Source organism: Leiobunum rupestre, chromosome 10, assembly GCF_980474605.1.
Source record: "Leiobunum rupestre chromosome 10, qqLeiRupe1.1.hap1, whole genome shotgun sequence".
NCBI classification, from domain to species: domain Eukaryota; kingdom Metazoa; phylum Arthropoda; class Arachnida; order Opiliones; family Sclerosomatidae; genus Leiobunum; species Leiobunum rupestre.
Window position 1 is genome coordinate 16,982,415 of NC_143393.1, and position 24,154 is coordinate 17,006,568.

General features: G+C 40.7%; 1 protein-coding gene across 36 annotated transcripts in view; it reads right to left on the reverse strand.

The window, feature by feature from the left end:
- The window catches only part of LOC149924881 (coiled-coil domain-containing protein CG32809), a 566,408-nt gene that overhangs the window by 110,281 nt on the left and 431,973 nt on the right, over positions 1 to 24,154 (reverse strand). The window contains exon 1 of one of the 36 annotated variants that reach the window (XM_090161284.1): positions 18 to 1,755. The exons of the other annotated variants lie outside the window; for them this stretch is intronic. Coding sequence (XP_090017410.1) covers positions 18 to 746 — 729 coding nt within the window. The 5' untranslated portion in view covers positions 747 to 1,755. Of the gene's footprint in view, positions 1 to 17; positions 1,756 to 24,154 lie in introns of those variants that run through there. 36 annotated transcript variants of the gene reach the window in all.

Here is a 24,154-nt window from a genome sequence, read left to right on the forward strand (position 1 = left end):
AACAATGGTCGGCTTACCAAGCTTCCGTGGGTAGCTCTCCTATTGGGAGGTAACGGAGGAAGCGGTTGCGACTGTTTCTGAAAATGTTGGGCGTACTGGACTTTCGCGATGGGCAGCATCACGTGGCCCTGAGGGACGTTTCTTCGAGGCGGAGGCGGCAAGAGCTGACTCACGGACATCTCTCTCAAGTGGCGATTCTGCAAGGCCAACTGTTGCTGTTGGAAGAAGCGGATCTGTCGCTGTTGCAAGACGGCCGCTTCGCTCAGGTCGTAGTCGTTCTTGGCGCGATTCGAGCTCGAGGCTTCGCTGTCGCCGTGGGACTCGGTGGTTGGGCTGTTCTTCTTGCGAAGCGGGGAGACTAAAACCTGGTACAAGAGGGACCTTCGACGGCGAGCCGGCGGCCGGTGGCTCGGGGTGCCGGTGGAGCTGGACGACGATTCCGTGGAGGAGGACGAAGAGCTGGTGGTGCTGGCTTTGGAGGAGCAGGCGTTGGCCGAGGCCGGTTCCAGCGTCACCGCGACGAACTTGCCTCTCAATCCGCGCGGCAATGGCGGGGGATGGCGAGCACCACCGCCCGCGACGGGAGAGGAACCGGCCGATCCTCTCGTCGCCGGCTGATTCGGATGATGCTGATGCGGATGCGGAGAGGAGGGCAGAGACAGGGATCCAGCCACGGTCGTCGGGGAAATCTCGCCGTTCGGCCGCGCCCTGTTGTGCTCCCTGTATTGCACGATCGCTTGGAACATGGCCCGCTAAAAATAGCTCTCTTTTTATCCCCCGGAAGAGATTTATTTGCTTTACTCTTTAATTCCTCGACGCCCTCCGACTTCTACAGTTTTAAGACACAAACCGAATAAAAAAAAAGAACTGAAAATCCACTCAACGATCGAGCGTGGGTCGTTGTTGTAGTTAAGAAATGTAAGTTTCCAAGTACGCGTAGATCAGGATTCCGCGCGAAAGCCAGATGCGAAGTCTTTCGTTCGAGACTCGTCGGTTGAAGGTCCTCCGGGAAGTTCATCCTGACTGACGCTAAACAGACATTTAGTCGACATCATTTTAATCGCGTTTTTATTCTTGGAAAATGTATTCGCGTTGATTTAACTATATTATAATAGAAACGTTACGCGAGAATTTTAAGTGGATCACCGCTTATTGTTAAAATATCATCCAGGGATGGAAAAAGTATACCCCTCGTTGACGCCGGGGTCGTACGAGATTTTATCTTCGACGTTACATCACGACGAAACCCTCGGGTCGTTTTTAAAAATAGCCGTCGATATGTTCGAAAAAGAGCGTAAAGTGAACGGTATTAACACTAGTATAAACACAGCGCGCCTCCGCGACCGTCTTTCGCGAAGCCGAAATCAGACTGAAAATAGCACCCATATTTCCAACAATACGTTTTCTTCGAGAATATAAGGTCAACGCGCTTTAAAACGCACCATATTCAGAAGCAGCGGGAGAGCGAGTGAACGAACTTTTAATAAATAATCAACCGTCGAAAGATACCGTAAACATTTATCGGGGAGAGAGGGGGGAGATCAAATGGCTTGTCGTTCCGAAAGAAACGTGTTTTTTTTGGGTACCAAGACGCGGTTACCTGGACCGTTTCCGGTTGTTAAAAACGACTGATATCGGCGAGAGCGCGTCGCCGTACTGGGGGCTGCTGGGGACTGGGGTCCGTGGCGCGTCGACTTGTACGGCCCGAAAAATTGAGAAACGGACTAGCCCGACTTCCGAGTCTGAAAATCGACTCGGCAGTGCAGCGGGAAACGCGAAACGGTTTTCAGAGCGCATCCGCCGACTCGGACGAGGCAGGACCAGAAAAGAAACCCGTTTCTATGGCAACTCTTTCCACGGCCGAAGCTCTTTACGGTCGAAGCGAAACCCCACCCGCCACCGATTCCGAAGGGGAAGTCGGATCTCCCTGGGCTTGGTCTACGCTGCCAGATTACGATTCTTCCCTTATTGCGCTCGTAGATTCGGTAGAGACATCTAGGTTTCCAACATCTCGCCCGTAGGTAGCGGTAGTTACGTAAAGTTGGTCCGCCAATGTTTATTCCCAACCCTCCCAAGACTCGGATAAGCCGTCGAAGAAAAACAAAAGAAGACTTAGAAAGGAAACTATAGGGTGTAAAAATAATATTTGGAAGAAAGAAAAACTAGCCTATACGGCGCCAGGCACTCTCCCGAAGAGATTGAGCCAAGTTAAACTTCACGCTCGTTATCCACTTTTTCTATTTCATTAAAACATTCTAAGCCATATAGACGACTTACGTCGGGATTTCTAATTATAGGGATTTATAAAGCGCCTACAATATGGGAATGGGAGGGAACGCCAAGAGCCAAAGTATCGACTGAGAGATTGCCGTAGTAGCCGAGACTATCGATTCGGTCGGCTCCGAGCGCCCTCTAGGGTCGAGCCGCGACTCAAAAAAGTCGATTTCTAAGAAAACATTAAACTTGAACGATCACCAAAAGACATATTGGAAAACAATTTAAATCTTAGACCGTTTTGTTTTAAACATTAAGCGGCTGATAACGTATTTCGGAAGCCACGCTTTTTCGTGGTCAATTTCGATCCAAAACTATCTACAATTACAGCGACGTGACCGATACGAAGATTTAAGATGAGGAGCAAAATGGGATTATTTTTTTATAAGAAGTTTGACATTCCATTAAAAACCGTACATCATCAATCTTGAATAAAAAAATCTAGCGCTTATATAAGAAAATGGCTTCATAAATTTTACTAAAAGTAAAGATGGGCTACCATTTCCCTTTTTTTAGTCCATCAACAGAAACAAGCCTTTAAAAAGATCATAAAAAAACGGACTGCTCTCCTTTATTCCGATGGACCGCGTGAAGCTCAAGATCAAGGATGGGATGGGATGGGGAAGATGAAGATGGAAGAGAGGAAGTTCGAATGAATGTCGAGTAAAAAGTTCTTTTGGAAACCCACCGAGAGCTCTTTTAAGTTAACTCTAAGTGAGGGTTCAAGACCTACCGCCTCGCCGAAAGAATGACTCTAATTAAAACGAACTTTACTAATTACCGCGAAGGCAACTCGGCGAATTAATTGGTATGAGACACTCACACTCCGGCAGAGAGAGAGAACCACCGGGGAACGGATTGAGGTGAATGCGATCAATAGGCGCTACCTTGCTTTCGCGTAGTTCGCAATATTCCTCGCTTTAATGAGATATACCCGAGGAATTTCCCATTAAAGCAATTGATGGAATTTTGGAAAGAATATTTTGGTTGCGTCAAAACAAATTATAATATTTCGAAAACTGGAAATTAAATTGTATTACAATTCAGATTGTATTTATTGTATTGTATTCAATTTATTGTATTGTATTCTTTTTATTGTATTGTATTCAATTTATTGTATTGTATTCAATTTATTGTATTGTATTCTATTTATTGTATTGTATTCTATTTATTGTATTGTATTCAATTTATTGTATTGTATTCTATTTATTGTATTGTATTCAATTTATTGTATTGTATTCTATTTATTGTATTGTATTCTATTTATTGTATTGTATTCTTTTTACTGTATTGTATTCTTTTTATTGTATTGTATTCTATTTATTGTATTGTATTCAATTTATTGTATTGTATTCTATTTATTGTATTGTATTCTATTTGTTGTATTGTATTCTATTTGTTGTATTGTATTCTATTTGTTGTATTGTATTGTATTGTATTTATTGTATTGTATTCTATTTATTGTATTGTATTCTATTTATTGTATTGTATTCTATTTATTGTATTGTATTCTATTTATTGTATTGTATTCTATTTATTGTATTGTATTCTATTTATTGTATTGTATTCTTTTTATTGTATTGTATTCTTTTTATTGTATTGTATTCAATTTATTGTATTGTATTCAATTTATTGTATTGTATTCTATTTATTGTATTGTATTCTATTTATTGTATTGTATTCTATTTATTGTATTGTATTCTATTTATTGTATTGCATTATATTTATTGTATTGTATTGTATTTATTGTATTGTATTGTATTTATTGTATTGTATTGTATTTATTGTATTGTATTCTATTTATTGTATTGTATTGTATTGTATTGTATTTATTGTATTGTATTTATTGTATTGTATTTATTGTATTGTATTTATTGTATTGTATTTTATTGCATTTTTTTATTGTATAGCATTGTATTTATTTATTTATTTTATTTTAATGTATTAATTGTATTTATTTTATTTATTTTATTTTAATGTATTAATTGTATTTATTTTATTTATTTTATTTTAATGTATTAATTGTATTTATTTTATTTATTTTATTTTAATGTATTAATTGTATTTATTTGTTTTATTTATATTATAGTATTAATTTACTGTTCGACCATGATGGGGATTGGGAGCAACGCTAAAATTCCATTGAACAGTGTATATATGTATGTGTATAAATAAATTATAGGAAAAAGCTCAGCAGTATGATTAAATATTAATTTAAATTAAAACTGGGTTTATGGTTACTTCAATATTAGATGGAAAGTACATAGTCGAAATTTAACATAAAATAGACAAAAGATTTACATTGATTACACTGTAAAATAATTGGACTTGTACACTTGGTTAAAAATTCTGTGTATTTTTTTAAATCAAAACACGGTTTACGGCTTACGGGTGACAATCAATAGTGGTTGCCAGTGCGGTTTTTTTTAAGTGTGCTCTGATAAATACATACCACGTCAGTCACCAGATGGCGACAGTCAAAAACGACACTCTTAAAAGGTATGAGCTAGCCTCGTAAATTGCGTACGAGTGTAAGAGAAAAAACTAAAATACATTCGAATAAATTTCCTCTTAAAACTATTTTTCATTCTCTCAAATACCTGTCCCTTTTTGGCCGCAGTAAACTGGCACACGGTTATCTATATATCCCCTTTCTCTTCAGCGAATCTGAGCTTTTTCCTACAATATAAATGGCCCTTCATCATAACTGCAGTGTGATATATTTCATTGTGTGGTATCATTTGAAAAACAAGAGGTGAAGACGTTCAAATAAAATCGTAATTATACGAGAACGTTTAGGTCTTCCCAACGTTGCCGTAAAAAATCTAGAGTTTATTTCTTCAGCGCTTTAGTTTCCGAACAATATAAATTTTAAGGTAAATGACTTAAAGTTAAAATTTTATCTTGTTTTCAGGCATGATTACATATTTAATACGTAATCCTTATAAATTAAACATTCCTTACAAGTGACGATCGTTACAGGTGACTTCCCTTATAAGGGTCGTTCCTAACCAGGGACGATCCTTATAAGGGTTGTTCCTAACCAGGGACTTTCCTTATAAGGGTTGTTCCTAACCAGGGACGATCCTTATAAGGGTTGTTCCTAACCAGGGACGATCCTTATAAGGGTTGTTCCTAACCAGGGACGATCCTTATAAGGGTTGTTCCTAACCAGGGACTTTCCTTATAAGGGTTGTTCCTAACCAGGGACGATCCTTATAAGGGTTGTTCCTAACCAGGGACTTTCCTTATAAGGGTTGTTCCTAACCAGGGACGATCCTTATAAGGGTTGTTCCTAACCAGGGACGATCCTTATAAGGGTTGTTCCTAACCAGGGACGATCCTTATAAGGGTTGTTCCTAACCAGGGACGATCCTTATAAGGGTTGTTCCTAACCAGGGACTTTCCTTATAAGGGTTGTTCCTAACCAGGGACGATCCTTATAAGGGTTGTTCCTAACCAGGGACTTTCCTTATAAGGGTTGTTCCTAACCAGGGACGATCCTTATAAGGGTTGTTCCTAACCAGGGACTTTCCTTATAAGGGTTGTTCCTAACCAGGGACGATCCTTATAAGGGTTGTTCCTAACCAGGGACTTTCCTTATAAGGGTTGTTCCTAACCAGGGACGATCCTTATAAGGGTTGTTCCTAACCAGGGACTTTCCTTATAAGGGTTGTTCCTAACCAGGGACGATCCTTATAAGGGTTGTTCCTAACCAGGGACTTTCCTTATAAGGGTTGTTCCTAACCAGGGACGATCCTTATAAGGGTTGTTCCTAACCAGGGACTTTCCTTATAAGGGTTGTTCCTAACCAGGGACGATCCTTATAAGGGTTGTTCCTAACCAGGGACTTTCCTTATAAGGGTTGTTCCTAACCAGGGACGATCCTTATAAGGGTTGTTCCTAACCAGGGACTTTCCTTATAAGGGTTGTTCCTAACCAGGGACGATCCTTATAAGGGTTGTTCCTAACCAGGGACTTTCCTTATAAGGGTTGTTCCTAACCAGGGACGATCCTTATAAGGGTTGTTCCTAACCAGGGACTTTCCTAATAAGGGTTGTTCCTAACCAGGGACGATCCTTATAAGGGTTGTTCCTAACCAGGGACTTTCCTTATAAGGGTTGTTCCTAACCAGGGACGATCCTTATAAGGGTTGTTCCTAACCAGGGACGATCCTTATAAGGGTTGTTCCTAACCAGGGACGATCCTTATAAGGGTTGTTCCTAACCAGGGACGATCCTTATAAGGGTTGTTCCTAACCAGGGACTTTCCTTATAAGGGTTGTTCCTAACCAGGGACGATCCTTATAAGGGTTGTTCCTAACCAGGGACTTTCCTTATAAGGGTTGTTCCTAACCAGGGACGATCCTTATAAGGGTTGTTCCTAACCAGGGACTTTCCTTATAAGGGTTGTTCCTAACCAGGGACGATCCTTATAAGGGTTGTTCCTAACCAGGGACTTTCCTTATAAGGGTTGTTCCTAACCAGGGACGATCCTTATAAGGGTTGTTCCTAACCAGGGACTTTCCTTATAAGGGTTGTTCCTAACCAGGGACGATCCTTATAAGGGTTGTTCCTAACCAGGGACTTTCCTTATAAGGGTTGTTCCTAACCAGGGACGATCCTTATAAGGGTTGTTCCTAACCAGGGACTTTCCTTATAAGGGTTGTTCCTAACCAGGGACGATCCTTATAAGGGTTGTTCCTAACCAGGGACTTTCCTTATAAGGGTTGTTCCTAACCAGGGACGATCCTTATAAGGGTTGTTCCTAACCAGGGACTTTCCTTATAAGGGTTGTTCCTAACCAGGGACGATCCTTATAAGGGTTGTTCCTAACCAGGGACTTTCCTTATAAGGGTTGTTCCTAACCAGGGACGATCCTTATAAGGGTTGTTCCTAACCAGGGACTTTCCTAATAAGGGTTGTTCCTAACCAGGGACGATCCTTATAAGGGTTGTTCCTAACCAGGGACTTTCCTTATAAGGGTTGTTCCTAACCAGGGACGATCCTTATAAGGGTTGTTCCTAACCAGGGACGATCCTTATAAGGGTTGTTCCTAACCAGGGACGATCCTTATAAGGGTTGTTCCTAACCAGGGACGATCCTTATAAGGGTTGTTCCTAACCAGGGACTTTCCTTATAAGGGTTGTTCCTAACCAGGGACGATCCTTATAAGGGTTGTTCCTAACCAGGGACTTTCCTTATAAGGGTTGTTCCTAACCAGGGACGATCCTTATAAGGGTTGTTCCTAACCAGGGACTTTCCTTATAAGGGTTGTTCCTAACCAGGGACGATCCTTATAAGGGTTGTTCCTAACCAGGGACTTTCCTTATAAGGGTTGTTCCTAACCAGGGACGATCCTTATAAGGGTTGTTCCTAACCAGGGACTTTCCTTATAAGGGTTGTTCCTAACCAGGGACGATCCTTATAAGGGTTGTTCCTAACCAGGGACTTTCCTTATAAGGGTTGTTCCTAACCAGGGACGATCCTTATAAGGGTTGTTCCTAACCAGGGACTTTCCTTATAAGGGTTGTTCCTAACCAGGGACGATCCTTATAAGGGTTGTTCCTAACCAGGGACTTTCCTTATAAGGGTTGTTCCTAACCAGGGACGATCCTTATAAGGGTTGTTCCTAACCAGGGACTTTCCTTATAAGGGTTGTTCCTAACCAGGGACGATCCTTATAAGGGTTGTTCCTAACCAGGGACGATCCTTATAAGGGTTGTTCCTAACCAGGGACGATCCTTATAAGGGTTGTTCCTAACCAGGGACGATCCTTATAAGGGTTGTTCCTAACCAGGGACTTTCCTTATAAGGGTTGTTCCTAACCAGGGACGATCCTTATAAGGGTTGTTCCTAACCAGGGACTTTCCTTATAAGGGTTGTTCCTAACCAGGGACGATCCTTATAAGGGTTGTTCCTAACCAGGGACTTTCCTTATAAGGGTTGTTCCTAACCAGGGACGATCCTTATAAGGGTTGTTCCTAACCAGGGACTTTCCTTATAAGGGTTGTTCCTAACCAGGGACGATCCTTATAAGGGTTGTTCCTAACCAGGGACTTTCCTTATAAGGGTTGTTCCTAACCAGGGACGATCCTTATAAGGGTTGTTCCTAACCAGGGACTTTCCTTATAAGGGTTGTTCCTAACCAGGGACGATCCTTATAAGGGTTGTTCCTAACCAGGGACTTTCCTTATAAGGGTTGTTCCTAACCAGGGACGATCCTTATAAGGGTTGTTCCTAACCAGGGACTTTCCTTATAAGGGTTGTTCCTAACCAGGGACGATCCTTATAAGGGTTGTTCCTAACCAGGGACTTTCCTTATAAGGGTTGTTCCTAACCAGGGACGATCCTTATAAGGGTTGTTCCTAACCAGGGACTTTCCTTATAAGGGTTGTTCCTAACCAGGGACGATCCTTATAAGGGTTGTTCCTAACCAGGGACTTTCCTTATAAGGGTTGTTCCTAACCAGGGACGATCCTTATAAGGGTTGTTCCTAACCAGGGACTTTCCTTATAAGGGTTGTTCCTAACCAGGGACGATCCTTATAAGGGTTGTTCCTAACCAGGGACTTTCCTTATAAGGGTTGTTCCTAACCAGGGACGATCCTTATAAGGGTTGTTCCTAACCAGGGACTTTCCTTATAAGGGTTGTTCCTAACCAGGGACTTTCCTTATAAGGGTTGTTCCTAACCAGGGACTTTCCTTATAAGGGTTGTTCCTAACCAGGGACGATCCTTATAAGGGTTGTTCCTAACCAGGGACGATCCTTATAAGGGTTGTTCCTAACCAGGGACGATCCTTATAAGGGTTGTTCCTAACCAGGGACGATCCTTATAAGGGTTGTTCCTAACCAGGGACTTTCCTTATAAGGGTTGTTCCTAACCAGGGACGATCCTTATAAGGGTTGTTCCTAACCAGGGACTTTCCTTATAAGGGTTGTTCCTAACCAGGGACGATCCTTATAAGGGTTGTTCCTAACCAGGGACTTTCCTTATAAGGGTTGTTCCTAACCAGGGACGATCCTTATAAGGGTTGTTCCTAACCAGGGACTTTCCTTATAAGGGTTGTTCCTAACCAGGGACGATCCTTATAAGGGTTGTTCCTAACCAGGGACTTTCCTTATAAGGGTTGTTCCTAACCAGGGACGATCCTTATAAGGGTTGTTCCTAACCAGGGACTTTCCTTATAAGGGTTGTTCCTAACCAGGGACGATCCTTATAAGGGTTGTTCCTAACCAGGGACTTTCCTTATAAGGGTTGTTCCTAACCAGGGACGATCCTTATAAGGGTTGTTCCTAACCAGGGACTTTCCTTATAAGGGTTGTTCCTAACCAGGGACGATCCTTATAAGGGTTGTTCCTAACCAGGGACTTTCCTTATAAGGGTTGTTCCTAACCAGGGACGATCCTTATAAGGGTTGTTCCTAACCAGGGACTTTCCTTATAAGGGTTGTTCCTAACCAGGGACGATCCTTATAAGGGTTGTTCCTAACCAGGGACTTTCCTTATAAGGGTTGTTCCTAACCAGGGACGATCCTTATAAGGGTTGTTCCTAACCAGGGACTTTCCTTATAAGGGTTGTTCCTAACCAGGGACGATCCTTATAAGGGTTGTTCCTAACCAGGGACTTTCCTTATAAGGGTTGTTCCTAACCAGGGACGATCCTTATAAGGGTTGTTCCTAACCAGGGACTTTCCTTATAAGGGTTGTTCCTAACCAGGGACGATCCTTATAAGGGTTGTTCCTAACCAGGGACTTTCCTTATAAGGGTTGTTCCTAACCAGGGACGATCCTTATAAGGGTTGTTCCTAACCAGGGACTTTCCTTATAAGGGTTGTTCCTAACCAGGGACGATCCTTATAAGGGTTGTTCCTAACCAGGGACTTTCCTTATAAGGGTTGTTCCTAACCAGGGACGATCCTTATAAGGGTTGTTCCTAACCAGGGACTTTCCTTATAAGGGTTGTTCCTAACCAGGGACGATCCTTATAAGGGTTGTTCCTAACCAGGGACTTTCCTTATAAGGGTTGTTCCTAACCAGGGACGATCCTTATAAGGGTTGTTCCTAACCAGGGACTTTCCTTATAAGGGTTGTTCCTAACCAGGGACGATCCTTATAAGGGTTGTTCCTAACCAGGGACTTTCCTTATAAGGGTTGTTCCTAACCAGGGACGATCCTTATAAGGGTTGTTCCTAACCAGGGACTTTCCTTATAAGGGTTGTTCCTAACCAGGGACGATCCTTATAAGGGTTGTTCCTAACCAGGGACTTTCCTTATAAGGGTTGTTCCTAACCAGGGACGATCCTTATAAGGGTTGTTCCTAACCAGGGACTTTCCTTATAAGGGTTGTTCCTAACCAGGGACGATCCTTATAAGGGTTGTTCCTAACCAGGGACTTTCCTTATAAGGGTTGTTCCTAACCAGGGACGATCCTTATAAGGGTTGTTCCTAACCAGGGACTTTCCTTATAAGGGTTGTTCCTAACCAGGGACTTTCCTTATAAGGGTTGTTCCTAACCAGGGACTTTCCTTATAAGGGTTGTTCCTAACCAGGGACGATCCTTATAAGGGTTGTTCCTAACCAGGGACGATCCTTATAAGGGTTGTTCCTAACCAGGGACGATCCTTATAAGGGTTGTTCCTAACCAGGGACGATCCTTATAAGGGTTGTTCCTAACCAGGGACTTTCCTTATAAGGGTTGTTCCTAACCAGGGACGATCCTTATAAGGGTTGTTCCTAACCAGGGACTTTCCTTATAAGGGTTGTTCCTAACCAGGGACGATCCTTATAAGGGTTGTTCCTAACCAGGGACTTTCCTTATAAGGGTTGTTCCTAACCAGGGACGATCCTTATAAGGGTTGTTCCTAACCAGGGACTTTCCTTATAAGGGTTGTTCCTAACCAGGGACGATCCTTATAAGGGTTGTTCCTAACCAGGGACTTTCCTTATAAGGGTTGTTCCTAACCAGGGACGATCCTTATAAGGGTTGTTCCTAACCAGGGACTTTCCTTATAAGGGTTGTTCCTAACCAGGGACGATCCTTATAAGGGTTGTTCCTAACCAGGGACTTTCCTTATAAGGGTTGTTCCTAACCAGGGACGATCCTTATAAGGGTTGTTCCTAACCAGGGACTTTCCTTATAAGGGTTGTTCCTAACCAGGGACGATCCTTATAAGGGTTGTTCCTAACCAGGGACTTTCCTTATAAGGGTTGTTCCTAACCAGGGACGATCCTTATAAGGGTTGTTCCTAACCAGGGACTTTCCTTATAAGGGTTGTTCCTAACCAGGGACGATCCTTATAAGGGTTGTTCCTAACCAGGGACTTTCCTTATAAGGGTTGTTCCTAACCAGGGACGATCCTTATAAGGGTTGTTCCTAACCAGGGACTTTCCTTATAAGGGTTGTTCCTAACCAGGGACGATCCTTATAAGGGTTGTTCCTAACCAGGGACTTTCCTTATAAGGGTTGTTCCTAACCAGGGACGATCCTTATAAGGGTTGTTCCTAACCAGGGACTTTCCTTATAAGGGTTGTTCCTAACCAGGGACGATCCTTATAAGGGTTGTTCCTAACCAGGGACTTTCCTTATAAGGGTTGTTCCTAACCAGGGACGATCCTTATAAGGGTTGTTCCTAACCAGGGACTTTCCTTATAAGGGTTGTTCCTAACCAGGGACGATCCTTATAAGGGTTGTTCCTAACCAGGGACTTTCCTTATAAGGGTTGTTCCTAACCAGGGACGATCCTTATAAGGGTTGTTCCTAACCAGGGACTTTCCTTATAAGGGTTGTTCCTAACCAGGGACGATCCTTATAAGGGTTGTTCCTAACCAGGGACTTTCCTTATAAGGGTTGTTCCTAACCAGGGACTTTCCTTATAAGGGTTGTTCCTAACCAGGGACTTTCCTTATAAGGGTTGTTCCTAACCAGGGACGATCCTTATAAGGGTTGTTCCTAACCAGGGACGATCCTTATAAGGGTTGTTCCTAACCAGGGACGATCCTTATAAGGGTTGTTCCTAACCAGGGACGATCCTTATAAGGGTTGTTCCTAACCAGGGACTTTCCTTATAAGGGTTGTTCCTAACCAGGGACGATCCTTATAAGGGTTGTTCCTAACCAGGGACTTTCCTTATAAGGGTTGTTCCTAACCAGGGACGATCCTTATAAGGGTTGTTCCTAACCAGGGACTTTCCTTATAAGGGTTGTTCCTAACCAGGGACTTTCCTTATAAGGGTTGTTCCTAACCAGGGACTTTCCTTATAAGGGTTGTTCCTAACCAGGGACGATCCTTATAAGGGTTGTTCCTAACCAGGGACGATCCTTATAAGGGTTGTTCCTAACCAGGGACTTTCCTTATAAGGGTTGTTCCTAACCAGGGACGATCCTTATAAGGGTTGTTCCTAACCAGGGACTTTCCTTATAAGGGTTGTTCCTAACCAGGGACGATCCTTATAAGGGTTGTTCCTAACCAGGGACGATCCTTATACGGGTTGTTCCTAACCAGGGACTTTCCTTATAAGGGTTGTTCCTAACCAGGGACGATCCTTATAAGGGTTGTTCCTAACCAGGGACTTTCCTTATAAGGGTTGTTCCTAACCAGGGACGATCCTTATAAGGGTTGTTCCTAACCAGGGACTTTCCTTATAAGGGTTGATCCTAACCAGGGACGATCCTTATAAGGGTTGTTCCTAACCAGGGACTTTCCTTATAAGGGTTGTTCCTAACCAGGGACTTTCCTTATAAGGGTTGTTCCTAACCAGGGACTTTCCTTATAAGGGTTGTTCCTAACCAGGGACGATCCTTATAAGGGTTGTTCCTAACCAGGGACGATCCTTATAAGGGTTGTTCCTAACCAGGGACTTTCCTTATAAGGGTTGTTCCTAACCAGGGACGATCCTTATAAGGGTTGTTCCTAACCAGGGACTTTCCTTATAAGGGTTGTTCCTAACCAGGGACGATCCTTATAAGGGTTGTTCCTAACCAGGGACTTTCCTTATAAGGGTTGTTCCTAACCAGGGACGATCCTTATAAGGGTTGTTCCTAACCAGGGACGATCCTTATAAGGGTTGTTCCTAACCAGGGACTTTCCTTATAAGGGTTGTTCCTAACCAGGGACGATCCTTATAAGGGTTGTTCCTAACCAGGGACTTTCCTTATAAGGGTTGTTCCTAACCAGGGACGATCCTTATAAGGGTCGTTCCTAACCAGGGACGATCCTTATAAGGGTTGTTCCTAACCAGGGACTTTCCTTATAAGGGTTGTTCCTAACCAGGGACGATCCTTATAAGGGTTGTTCCTAACCAGGGACTTTCCTTATAAGGGTTGTTCCTAACCAGGGACGATCCTTATAAGGGTTGTTCCTAACCAGGGACTTTCCTTATAAGGGTTGTTCCTAACCAGGGACGATCCTTATAAGGGTTGTTCCTAACCAGGGACTTTCCTTATAAGGGTTGTTCCTAACCAGGGACGATCCTTATAAGGGTTGTTCCTAACCAGGGACTTTCCTTATAAGGGTTGTTCCTAACCAGGGACGATCCTTATAAGGGTTGTTCCTAACCAGGGACTTTCCTTATAAGGGTTGTTCCTAACCAGGGACGATCCTTATAAGGGTTGTTCCTAACCAGGGACTTTCCTTATAAGGGTTGTTCCTAACCAGGGACGATCCTTATAAGGGTTGTTCCTAACCAGGGACTTTCCTTATAAGGGTTGTTCCTAACCAGGGACGATCCTTATAAGGGTTGTTCCTAACCAGGGACTTTCCTTATAAGGGTTGTTCCTAACCAGGGACGATCCTTATAAGGGTTGTTCCTAACCAGGGACTTTCCTTATAAGGGTTGTTCCTAACCAGGGACGATCCTTATAAGGGTTGTTCCTAACCAGGGACTTTCCTTATAAGGGTTGTTCCTAACCAGGGACTTTCCTTATAAGGGTTGTTCCTAACCAGGGACGATCCTTATAAGGGTTGTTCCTAACCAGGGACGATCCTTATAAGGGTTGTTCCTAACCAGGGACTTTCCTTATAAGGGTTGTTCCTAACCAGGGACGATCCTTATAAGGGTTGTTCCTAACCAGGGACTTTCCTTATAAGGGTTGTTCCTAACCAGGGACGATCCTTATAAGGGTTGTTCCTAACCAGGGACGATCCTTATACGGGTTGTTCCTAACCAGGGACTTTCCTTATAAGGGTTGTTCCTAACCAGGGACGATCCTTATAAGGGTTGTTCCTAACCAGGGACTTTCCTTATAAGGGTTGTTCCTAACCAGGGACGATCCTTATAAGGGTTGTTCCTAACCAGGGACTTTCCTTATAAGGGTTGATCCTAACCAGGGACGATCCTTATAAGGGTTGTTCCTAACCAGGGACTTTCCTTATAAGGGTTGTTCCTAACCAGGGACTTTCCTTATAAGGGTTGTTCCTAACCAGGGACTTTCCTTATAAGGGTTGTTCCTAACCAGGGACGATCCTTATAAGGGTTGTTCCTAACCAGGGACGATCCTTATAAGGGTTGTTCCTAACCAGGGACTTTCCTTATAAGGGTTGTTCCTAACCAGGGACGATCCTTATAAGGGTTGTTCCTAACCAGGGACTTTCCTTATAAGGGTTGTTCCTAACCAGGGACGATCCTTATAAGGGTTGTTCCTAACCAGGGACTTTCCTTATAAGGGTTGTTCCTAACCAGGGACTTTCCTTATAAGGGTTGTTCCTAACCAGGGACTTTCCTTATAAGGGTTGTTCCTAACCAGGGACGATCCTTATAAGGGTTGTTCCTAACCAGGGACGATCCTTATAAGGGTTGTTCCTAACCAGGGACTTTCCTTATAAGGGTTGTTCCTAACCAGGGACGATCCTTATAAGGGTTGTTCCTAACCAGGGACTTTCCTTATAAGGGTTGTTCCTAACCAGGGACGATCCTTATAAGGGTTGTTCCTAACCAGGGACTTTCCTTATAAGGGTTGTTCCTAACCAGGGACGATCCTTATAAGGGTTGTTCCTAACCAGGGACTTTCCTTATAAGGGTTGTTCCTAACCAGGGACTTTCCTTATAAGGGTTGTTCCTAACCAGGGACTTTCCTTATAAGGGTTGTTCCTAACCAGGGACGATCCTTATAAGGGTTGTTCCTAACCAGGGACGATCCTTATAAGGGTTGTTCCTAACCAGGGACTTTCCTTATAAGGGTTGTTCCTAACCAGGGACGATCCTTATAAGGGTTGTTCCTAACCAGGGACTTTCCTTATAAGGGTTGTTCCTAACCAGGGACGATCCTTATAAGGGTTGTTCCTAACCAGGGACTTTCCTTATAAGGGTTGTTCCTAACCAGGGACGATCCTTATAAGGGTTGTTCCTAACCAGGGACTTTCCTTATAAGGGTTGTTCCTAACCAGGGACTTTCCTTATAAGGGTTGTTCCTAACCAGGGACTTTCCTTATAAGGGTTGTTCCTAACCAGGGACGATCCTTATAAGGGTTGTTCCTAACCAGGGGCGATCCTTATAAGGGTTGTTCCTAACCAGGGACTTTCCTTATACAGAACGTTCCTAACCAGGGTCGATCCTTACAATGGACGTTCCAAACCAGGAACTTTCCTCACAAAGACGATCCTCACAAGCAGTGGCGTAAAAAGCGCCCCGCAGACCCCGCGGCGCGGGGGGGGGGGGCCCAAACGTTTATGATTAAAATCGGTGCTATTTAAAAGGGCCCCGAGTCGTTTTTCGCGGGGGGGCGGAGTTCCTAGTTACGCCACTGCTCACAAGGGACATTAATTACAAAGACGATCCTTACAACGGACGTTCTTTACAAGCAATAAATATTAACAATTCTTAATTTATATATTTCACCTTTATAGTAAGAAACTAAATGTAATAAAGACTTGTTCTTACTACGGATCTACATCTTTCATTCCTTTACGGATTCGGAATCACGTATACTGCTACATCTCTCAATTTAACCCACGTTTAACCCCTCGACCGCACGTGCCTTGCGGAGACTGTCTGCTCTCCATTTAAACTATTCATTGATTGACTAAGGCTTAGTTAAAATCGAGCTACAGAGTCGCCTAACAGGGGCTAGTTCAATAATGGTAATTGTTTTGGACACGATAGCGGATTTGCCATCTGGGTTAAATTTTGAACAATAATAATATTGCGTTATTTTTTTTAAATTTCATAAGAGTAGACAAAAATTATTAAAATTCATTTTCAACCTACGGCTTTTTTCACTGAAAAATTAACAAAATAATTTTATAAAGCAAGATTTTTAACTTTTCCCTCACCGTGGACCTACCAAGCCATGCACTAATACACATTAATTTTTTTTATTGCATTTTTTTAGATATGTTGCATTTTATTATTAATGATTGATTTTTGATGGACTACAAAATAAAACCAATCAAGTACAAACGATAATGCAAAAAAAAAAATGGCAGTGGTAGAAGTATCAGCATCTGGTATATTTTACTTACAATAATGATCTTTAAAATTCGTTTTCAGTGTCTTAATTTTAATTAAAATTCATATAATCATCCTAAGACACACCCCAATACTCTTAACAATATGTAAAATTTCAAGCTTGTTCATCCCATGTAATTTTCCCATACATCACTCGCCCTTATGTAAAATAGTATCGTTACCTATTCAAATTTTAATACCCACCTTAACGATTGAGCGAAAAAAGGAAAAATAATACCGTTATATACCAACGATTGAGCGAAAAAAGGAAAAATAATACCGTTATATACCTTTATTTATCATAATAAATTATTGATAAGAGTAATATTAAAATATAATAAGAATCAGGAATCTATACCTCTACTTGGAATGCTTATCGCGGCAGATTTTCGTCTCGATGTGGCTGACGGTTTTTTTTGACGTCACTATGTTAACTTAACACACAACAACGTGAGAGGGGAGCGCGCGCAGAGGGGTTTTATTCTCTCGTAGGTGGAGCCAAAGCCGTCAGAGTGATCTTACCATACGCGATACGCCAGGATAAGCATTCCAAGTAGAGGTATGGATTCCTATAAGAATGAATTTTAACACGTTCACATTTAAATGTCATAGATTTCTATAGATATAAATTCATAAATGATCTGAGAATTTTTATTATTCCAGCGCTAAATAGAAAAATCATCGATCGACAAATTGTTTTCGCCGTAATTAGCTAAATGTGGAACTAGTTTTGTCCAACATAAATATTGTGTTTTAAATGTTTGACAATGAACGTCTTTTTCTGGAGGCCACGAAAGAGAGCACCTCTATTAAGGGTCTGTACGAAAAGCCTAAAAATCAAATACCGTAAGTGAGTCCTTAATGTTACAGCATCGGAGAGGGCTTTTAAAAACTTGGAAGATAATAAAATTTGCTCTTCCAACTCCTGTATAAAGAGTATAATAGTCGCGACTAACCCATGTTTGCTAAAGATAAGCCAACGTTTTTTCCCTCTAAGTCTCATTCCGTGTCCAAATACCATCCGGAGTGCTCCGAACCAGCCCTCCACCAAGGTCAGCTTCTAGCAATCTCTCCTCCGAAATTCGGGCTTCGGAAATGACAGTTTGCGGAACGGAAATAGGATCACTTCCGCACGAGATCCGCGCGACACGGACCCGTCAGAGTGACGGCAGTTACGCCCTCTACTGGCGTCGCGAGGAAGCTCCGTCTCAGTCTCGTTATAGCGGAGACGCCATCTACCGGGAGACCCCGTTTTTCTCTACACCCGGGACCCGAAAGGCGCGTATTATCTTGCCAGCGCGTATAACACTTATTTATAGACTAAATGAAATCTAAGCCCGGCATTCTTTACGTTCGCTTTCTCGTCCTCACTGACAAGTTAGATAGGAGCCCGTTATAACGGGTGCGTACCCAACTATTTAGATAGGGTCCCGCTGTCCTAAAAAAAACACGAGTCCGAGCTGACGATCACGTTTTTAATTGGTCATTCCTCGGAGGTTTTCTACGATATTATCAACGCCTTACATAATACGACATCCTTGGCTCGAAGTTCGGGTCGCATTCTTCGGGACATACTGATTAGAGCGTGGTATTAGGGAATATTTCTTCGTAGTTTTATGGAAAATTAGGAGCACCTAACATTCTTGGCCCAACTTTTGGGGTTTTATTCTTAGAGTTTAGGAGACCTACATCACTGATCTATTGCTTTTTAGGCATGGGTCCAAGTGATCGATATATAGTTTGGTAAAATAGATAATCCAGGAATTGGCTATGGTGCTTACAACGGCTAGCTGATCAGGTCATTCGTGTGGTAATTTTCAGATCAATTGTATCTATCATATACCCTTTACAAACCAATCTGATTTCTATTATATGCCTCTCACAAATAAATCTGATCTCAGATTATATTCCCCATACAAACAAATCTGATCACTATTATATTCCCCTCACAAACAAACCTGGTCACTATTATATTCCCCTCACAAATAAATCTGATTTCTATTATATTCTCCTCACAAATAAATCTGATTTCGATTATATTCCCCTCACAAATAAATCTGATCTCAGATTATATTCCCCATACAAACACATCTGATCACTATTATATTCCCCTCACAAATAAATCTGATCTCAGATTATATTCCCCTCACAAATAAATCTGTTCTCTATTACATTCCCCTTACAAATAAATCTGATCTCTATTATATTCCCCTTACAAATAAATCTGATCTCTATTATATTCCCTTCACAAATAAATCTGATCTCTATTATATTCCCTTCACAAATAAATCTGATCTCTATTATATTCCCTTCACAAATAAATCTGATTTCTATTATATTCCCCTCACAAATAAATCTGATCTCAGATTATATTCCCCTCACAAATAAATCTGATCTCAGATTATATTCCCCTCACAAATAAATCTGATTTCTATTATATTCCCCTCACAAATAAATTTGATCTCAGATTATATTCCCCTCACAAATAAATCTGATCTCTATTATATTCCCCTCACAAATAAATCTGATCTCTATTATATTCCCCTCACAAATAAATCTGATCTCTATTTTATTCCCCTCACAAATAAATCTGATCTCTATTTTATTCCCCTCACAAATAAATCTGATTTCTATTATATTCCCCTCACAAATAAATCTGATTTCTATTATATTCCCCTCACAAATAAATTTGATCTCAGATTATATTCCCCTCACAAATAAATCTGATCTCTATTATATTCCCCTCACAAATAAATCTGATCTCTATTATATTCCCCTCACAAATAAATCTGATCTCTATTTTATTCCCCTCACAAATAAATCTGATTTCTATTATATTCCATCACAAATAAATCTGATTTCTAATATATCCTCCTCACAAATTAATCTGATCTCAGATTGTATCGGATTTATTATCGCAAGTAACCGATCTGAGGTGATCAGCTATAATCATTCTGACCAGCTTAACTTCAGTTTAGTTTCGGGTTTAAAATATCTGGTTTGCATTTTGGGCAATATAAATTGACCTGGTAATGTCAGATAAACTTATCTTATCATAATTAACTGAAAATAGCCAAGTTTCAAAACGTAGAGGCCTTATCTTGGCCTTGAAGAAAAACGGACTTAGTTTAATTGTAATATTTTGACCGTTGGTAGCTCTGCAAAATTCAATACGTTGCTCATTAAAACAATTTTTAATATTAATGATTAAAATGCATAAATTCGTATTTTTGTAAAGAAAAGATGCATTTCACGAATTTATTATCCTTGTTTATAAAATAGTAAATTCGAGTCTTTCCACGAAAATATTTCAGATTTTATTTCAAAAACGAAAACAATGACGCATTGTTCAAAAGAATGGGGTTATCGTATTACGAGCGTAACTGAAACCCCGATTAAGCACTAAACTCTCAGCCCATACGTATACAAAAGCGGCAAAAAAGGTGGAAAATCAATTGACCATGTGGCGTTGGCGTTGAACACCTGCTAATGAGAATTAGCGGGAGAAAGGGCCTCCCCATTTACCAACGGCTAAATATCACAGAACCGTAACTTAAATCGCCGCAACCACGTAAATGAGCGACCAATTCCAACGTGCGGTCCTCTACCATTAACCTTCGAAGGCGGCGGACCCGTACTTGGAAATGTAAGAAACTTTTACACCCCGAAATTAAGCTTTTTTTTCTCTCCCTACACTCGCAAAAAGGTGTTTCGTTTTTGACGAAACAAAAGAAAAAATGGCGGCGGATCTAAGCTCCGATAGGCGGCGTGACCGAGAAATACGTAAAAGAGACAGATTCGGCTTTCCCACTATTACAATACCGTTATAAATGTTATAAATTATGGTCGAACGTCAATTGACACCGTGACGAGGGATAAACGCGACGTTCGAGCGCCTTTCGTCGAACTGTCCGGTTTGGGACGTAAGAGAATGAATAAATGGAGAGTGGGGGGAAAACGAAAGCTCAGCCTGGCGGCGAATTTATCGTTTTCTCGCAGCGCCAGTTAAGGTCTCTCTATTAACATTAATCTCCGAACAATTTGCGAGTCTTCTTTCCGCGGGCTGACCTTAATTCGTTCTTAGCTCTCTTAGCCGAAGAAGGATGGCCTTTTTTTTATTCCGCGACCCGGCTATTAAGATAAATTGACTAAATTATCCGTGACGTCACTTCTTTTTAGAAAATCTTTGCGGACTTATTATTGTCAGACTGCGTCTTTCTATGAGCCCGCTGAGCAAAGACCCACTTTCAACTTCTTACAGGCCCGTGTTAAATAGAAATTTAAAATTTAAATTGAAAAACCTTTCATTACAATTTTTTCACATTCAAATTTCCTGACTATTCCAGGCTTTCCCCGACCTACTCCGGAGATTTTCCCTGACTTTTTTGTGGCTAAATTTTGTATTTGTTTACCTTAAATTTTAGTAAAGATTTCCTATTTACAACCGAAATAAATTCCCTGACATTGAATTTTTGGACCCATATTCAAATTTCCTGACTTTTCCCTGATTTTTGGACCATATTGAAATTCCCTGACTTAACCCTGATTTTTAGACCCATATTCAAATTCCCTGACTCTCCCGTGATTTTTCGACCCATATTCAAATTCCCTGACTTTTCCCTGATTTTTGGATCTATATTCAAATTCCCTGATGACTTTACCCTGATTTTTGGACCATATTGAAATTCCCCGACTTAACCCTGATTTTTAGACCCATATTCAAATTCCCTGACTCTCCCGTGATTTTTAGACCTATTCAAATTCCCTGACTTTACCCTGATTTTTGGACCCATAATAAAATTCCCTGACTTTTCCCTGATTTTTAGACCCATATTCAAATTCCCTGATTTTCTCCTGATTTTTAGAAACATATTCAAATTCTCTGACTTTTCCAGAAGTTCCAGGTTTTTCAGGTACCGTGGCAACCCTGAATTCAATATATAAATAAGGACTGAGTCTTCGAAGTATTGCATTTTTAATCGCATAGAAATTTCAGGAAATCCGAAACCTATTTTTGAGATTTCAGGGAATGATTTGTCAATTTTTTTTATTCATTTCGAGATTTTGGAACTGATTTTTGTCCAGATATTGGGATTTTAAGTTGTTTTCCAGATTTCTAAATTAATGTTTTATCTAGATTGTACGAGGTTATTTAATGATCGGCTTATTTGCGTCGTAAAAATTTTAACTTACGCAATAATTAATAATTAATTGATTAATTAATTAATTATTGAAAACACCGTTAATTACCAAACAAGTTACAATTCTAAAACTTGGTGTCCATCAGAATCGCTATAAAATTAATACTACGTCCATAACAGATTTACGGCCAATTTCAGGGTCCATCTTGATTTTAAGTCTAGAGCGCCATCTCTTGAACGGTACATTTTTCATAAATATTATTATTTTAATTATTATAACTATATATTATTTATGAAGACATTATATTTTATAATATTTGCATATCACTTATTAATTAAATTTATAATTTAATTTACATTTATTTAGGAGTTATTTTGTAATTTTTATTTATAATGTAATTATGTTAATTATTAATTAACATTAGAAAAATAACTCAGTTTATTAACAAAAAATCGTTACGGCATTTTCCAAAAGTATATTTACAAGTAGCTGTAATTTTTTTAAATTTGTATTCGTGAAAGTTTTCATTATTAATACTTTCGCTTCCGCTCACTAGATGCCGCCAGATTACTTGGCACGAGCTACTTCACGCGGTTTACGAAATGTGACTAATGAAACGTAGCAAATGTTCCCAATTTTCATCGTTTAAAACTCTCGCAACACAAAGTAATTTTCCCAAACAGAAGACAATAGATCATATGACGTCAGTATTACACATAATTTAACATATCCTAACATTAATTACTGCGAAAAATAGGCCCTAGTTTTCGATACGCGAAACAAAATAACGTAATCCTTAGAGCATTTATAACCTTTGCTAAATTTAGTCATAGAAAATATAGAATAGGAATAGAAACTCTGACGATTCTAGAGAACTTTATGATTAATAACTTCCGGTAATATTACGAGTAAAGCTTCATCTATTGAAATATATATAATCCAAAGTACAATGCACCTAGGAGCAACAAACACAAGGAGAACGCAGCTAGCCTTTCCGTTGAGCGTTTTACGGAAAGTGGGAAGACATTTTCCCCTTTCGACGGCAGCAGACGTTGAAGCGTCTAACCAATGAAAACTGTACACAAGAAAATCCACGACTTTTGACGGGTTGCGTTCTCCTTGTGTGGGGTGCTGTGTTTGTTGCTATTAGAATGCACAAACTTCTAGCTTAAAAACCTCGAGATCCATTTTTAATCCTGGTCAGAGCTAAAGTTGTTTTTCCTTTTTTATATTATCTACGGCTTAGACGATTCTATGCTCGAAATCAATGTTACCTGAGACAACAACAGCGGTTGCCATTGAACATTAATAAACACCCGAGTAACTTCATTATCTGATCAATAGATGGCCATAGTCCTCTTCCGTTTTTTAAAGGCAAAATTTTCACCCACAGATAAAAAAATATCTCGCAACTTACGGAAAAATCATTTTCTTAATTTTCATAGAAAAATTAGGCGATTTCTGTAAAATATTTTAAAAAAAAATGCCATGATCTTTTAATGTATCGATGTTACGAATGACGATGGTTGAGGTACTTATGTCACGGTGTTACTTTAAATTAAATTTATAAGGGGGGAAATATTTTTACGAAAATATAAATTTGTTTAAAAAGCCTTTTCAAGCTCTTACTTCATATTAGTGGCAGACAATAAATTTAAACTAAATCAAACCTAATAATATTTATCAAAGATCACTTTATTTAGTGGCCGAACAATCCCCGCCTTTGGTAGGGGTTTAAGGTAACAGCCACTTCGATTCTAGTCGCCCTGGATACAGAAATGATTAGGAGTGATAATACGGACGAAGAGATTGGTATTTGAAACTAGCTCGGAAACGCGACCTACAAATGCTATACGTCGACATCACTTAATCCAGAAATGTACGGCTCTAGTCGACTATGTTTAGAGACGGCAATCCTGACGTCGTGTACGGACTGGACTAGACTGAAGACGTAACTATCGAGATGGCGTGGCACAAGGGAGAAGACTGCCTTCCAGGCTTCACGTGTTCGATTATTTAATCGGACATATTTATACGGCTCTGTATATTCGCCGGCTAAAAGATCCTATATTTACAAAGCTAATAACGCCGTCTGCAGATTTTACCCTCTTGTTCACTTACGACGTCGTTAGTACAAAGTAGGCACTCTTTCGACTTATAGATGCTTCGACGCAGACTTTACTTTCCATTTGAATTAGTACATCACCGTATGCACTCTTTCAACTTCTAGATGTTTCGCAGACTTTACCCTCTATTTGACTTACAATGTTAGTACACAGTAGACACTCTTTCGA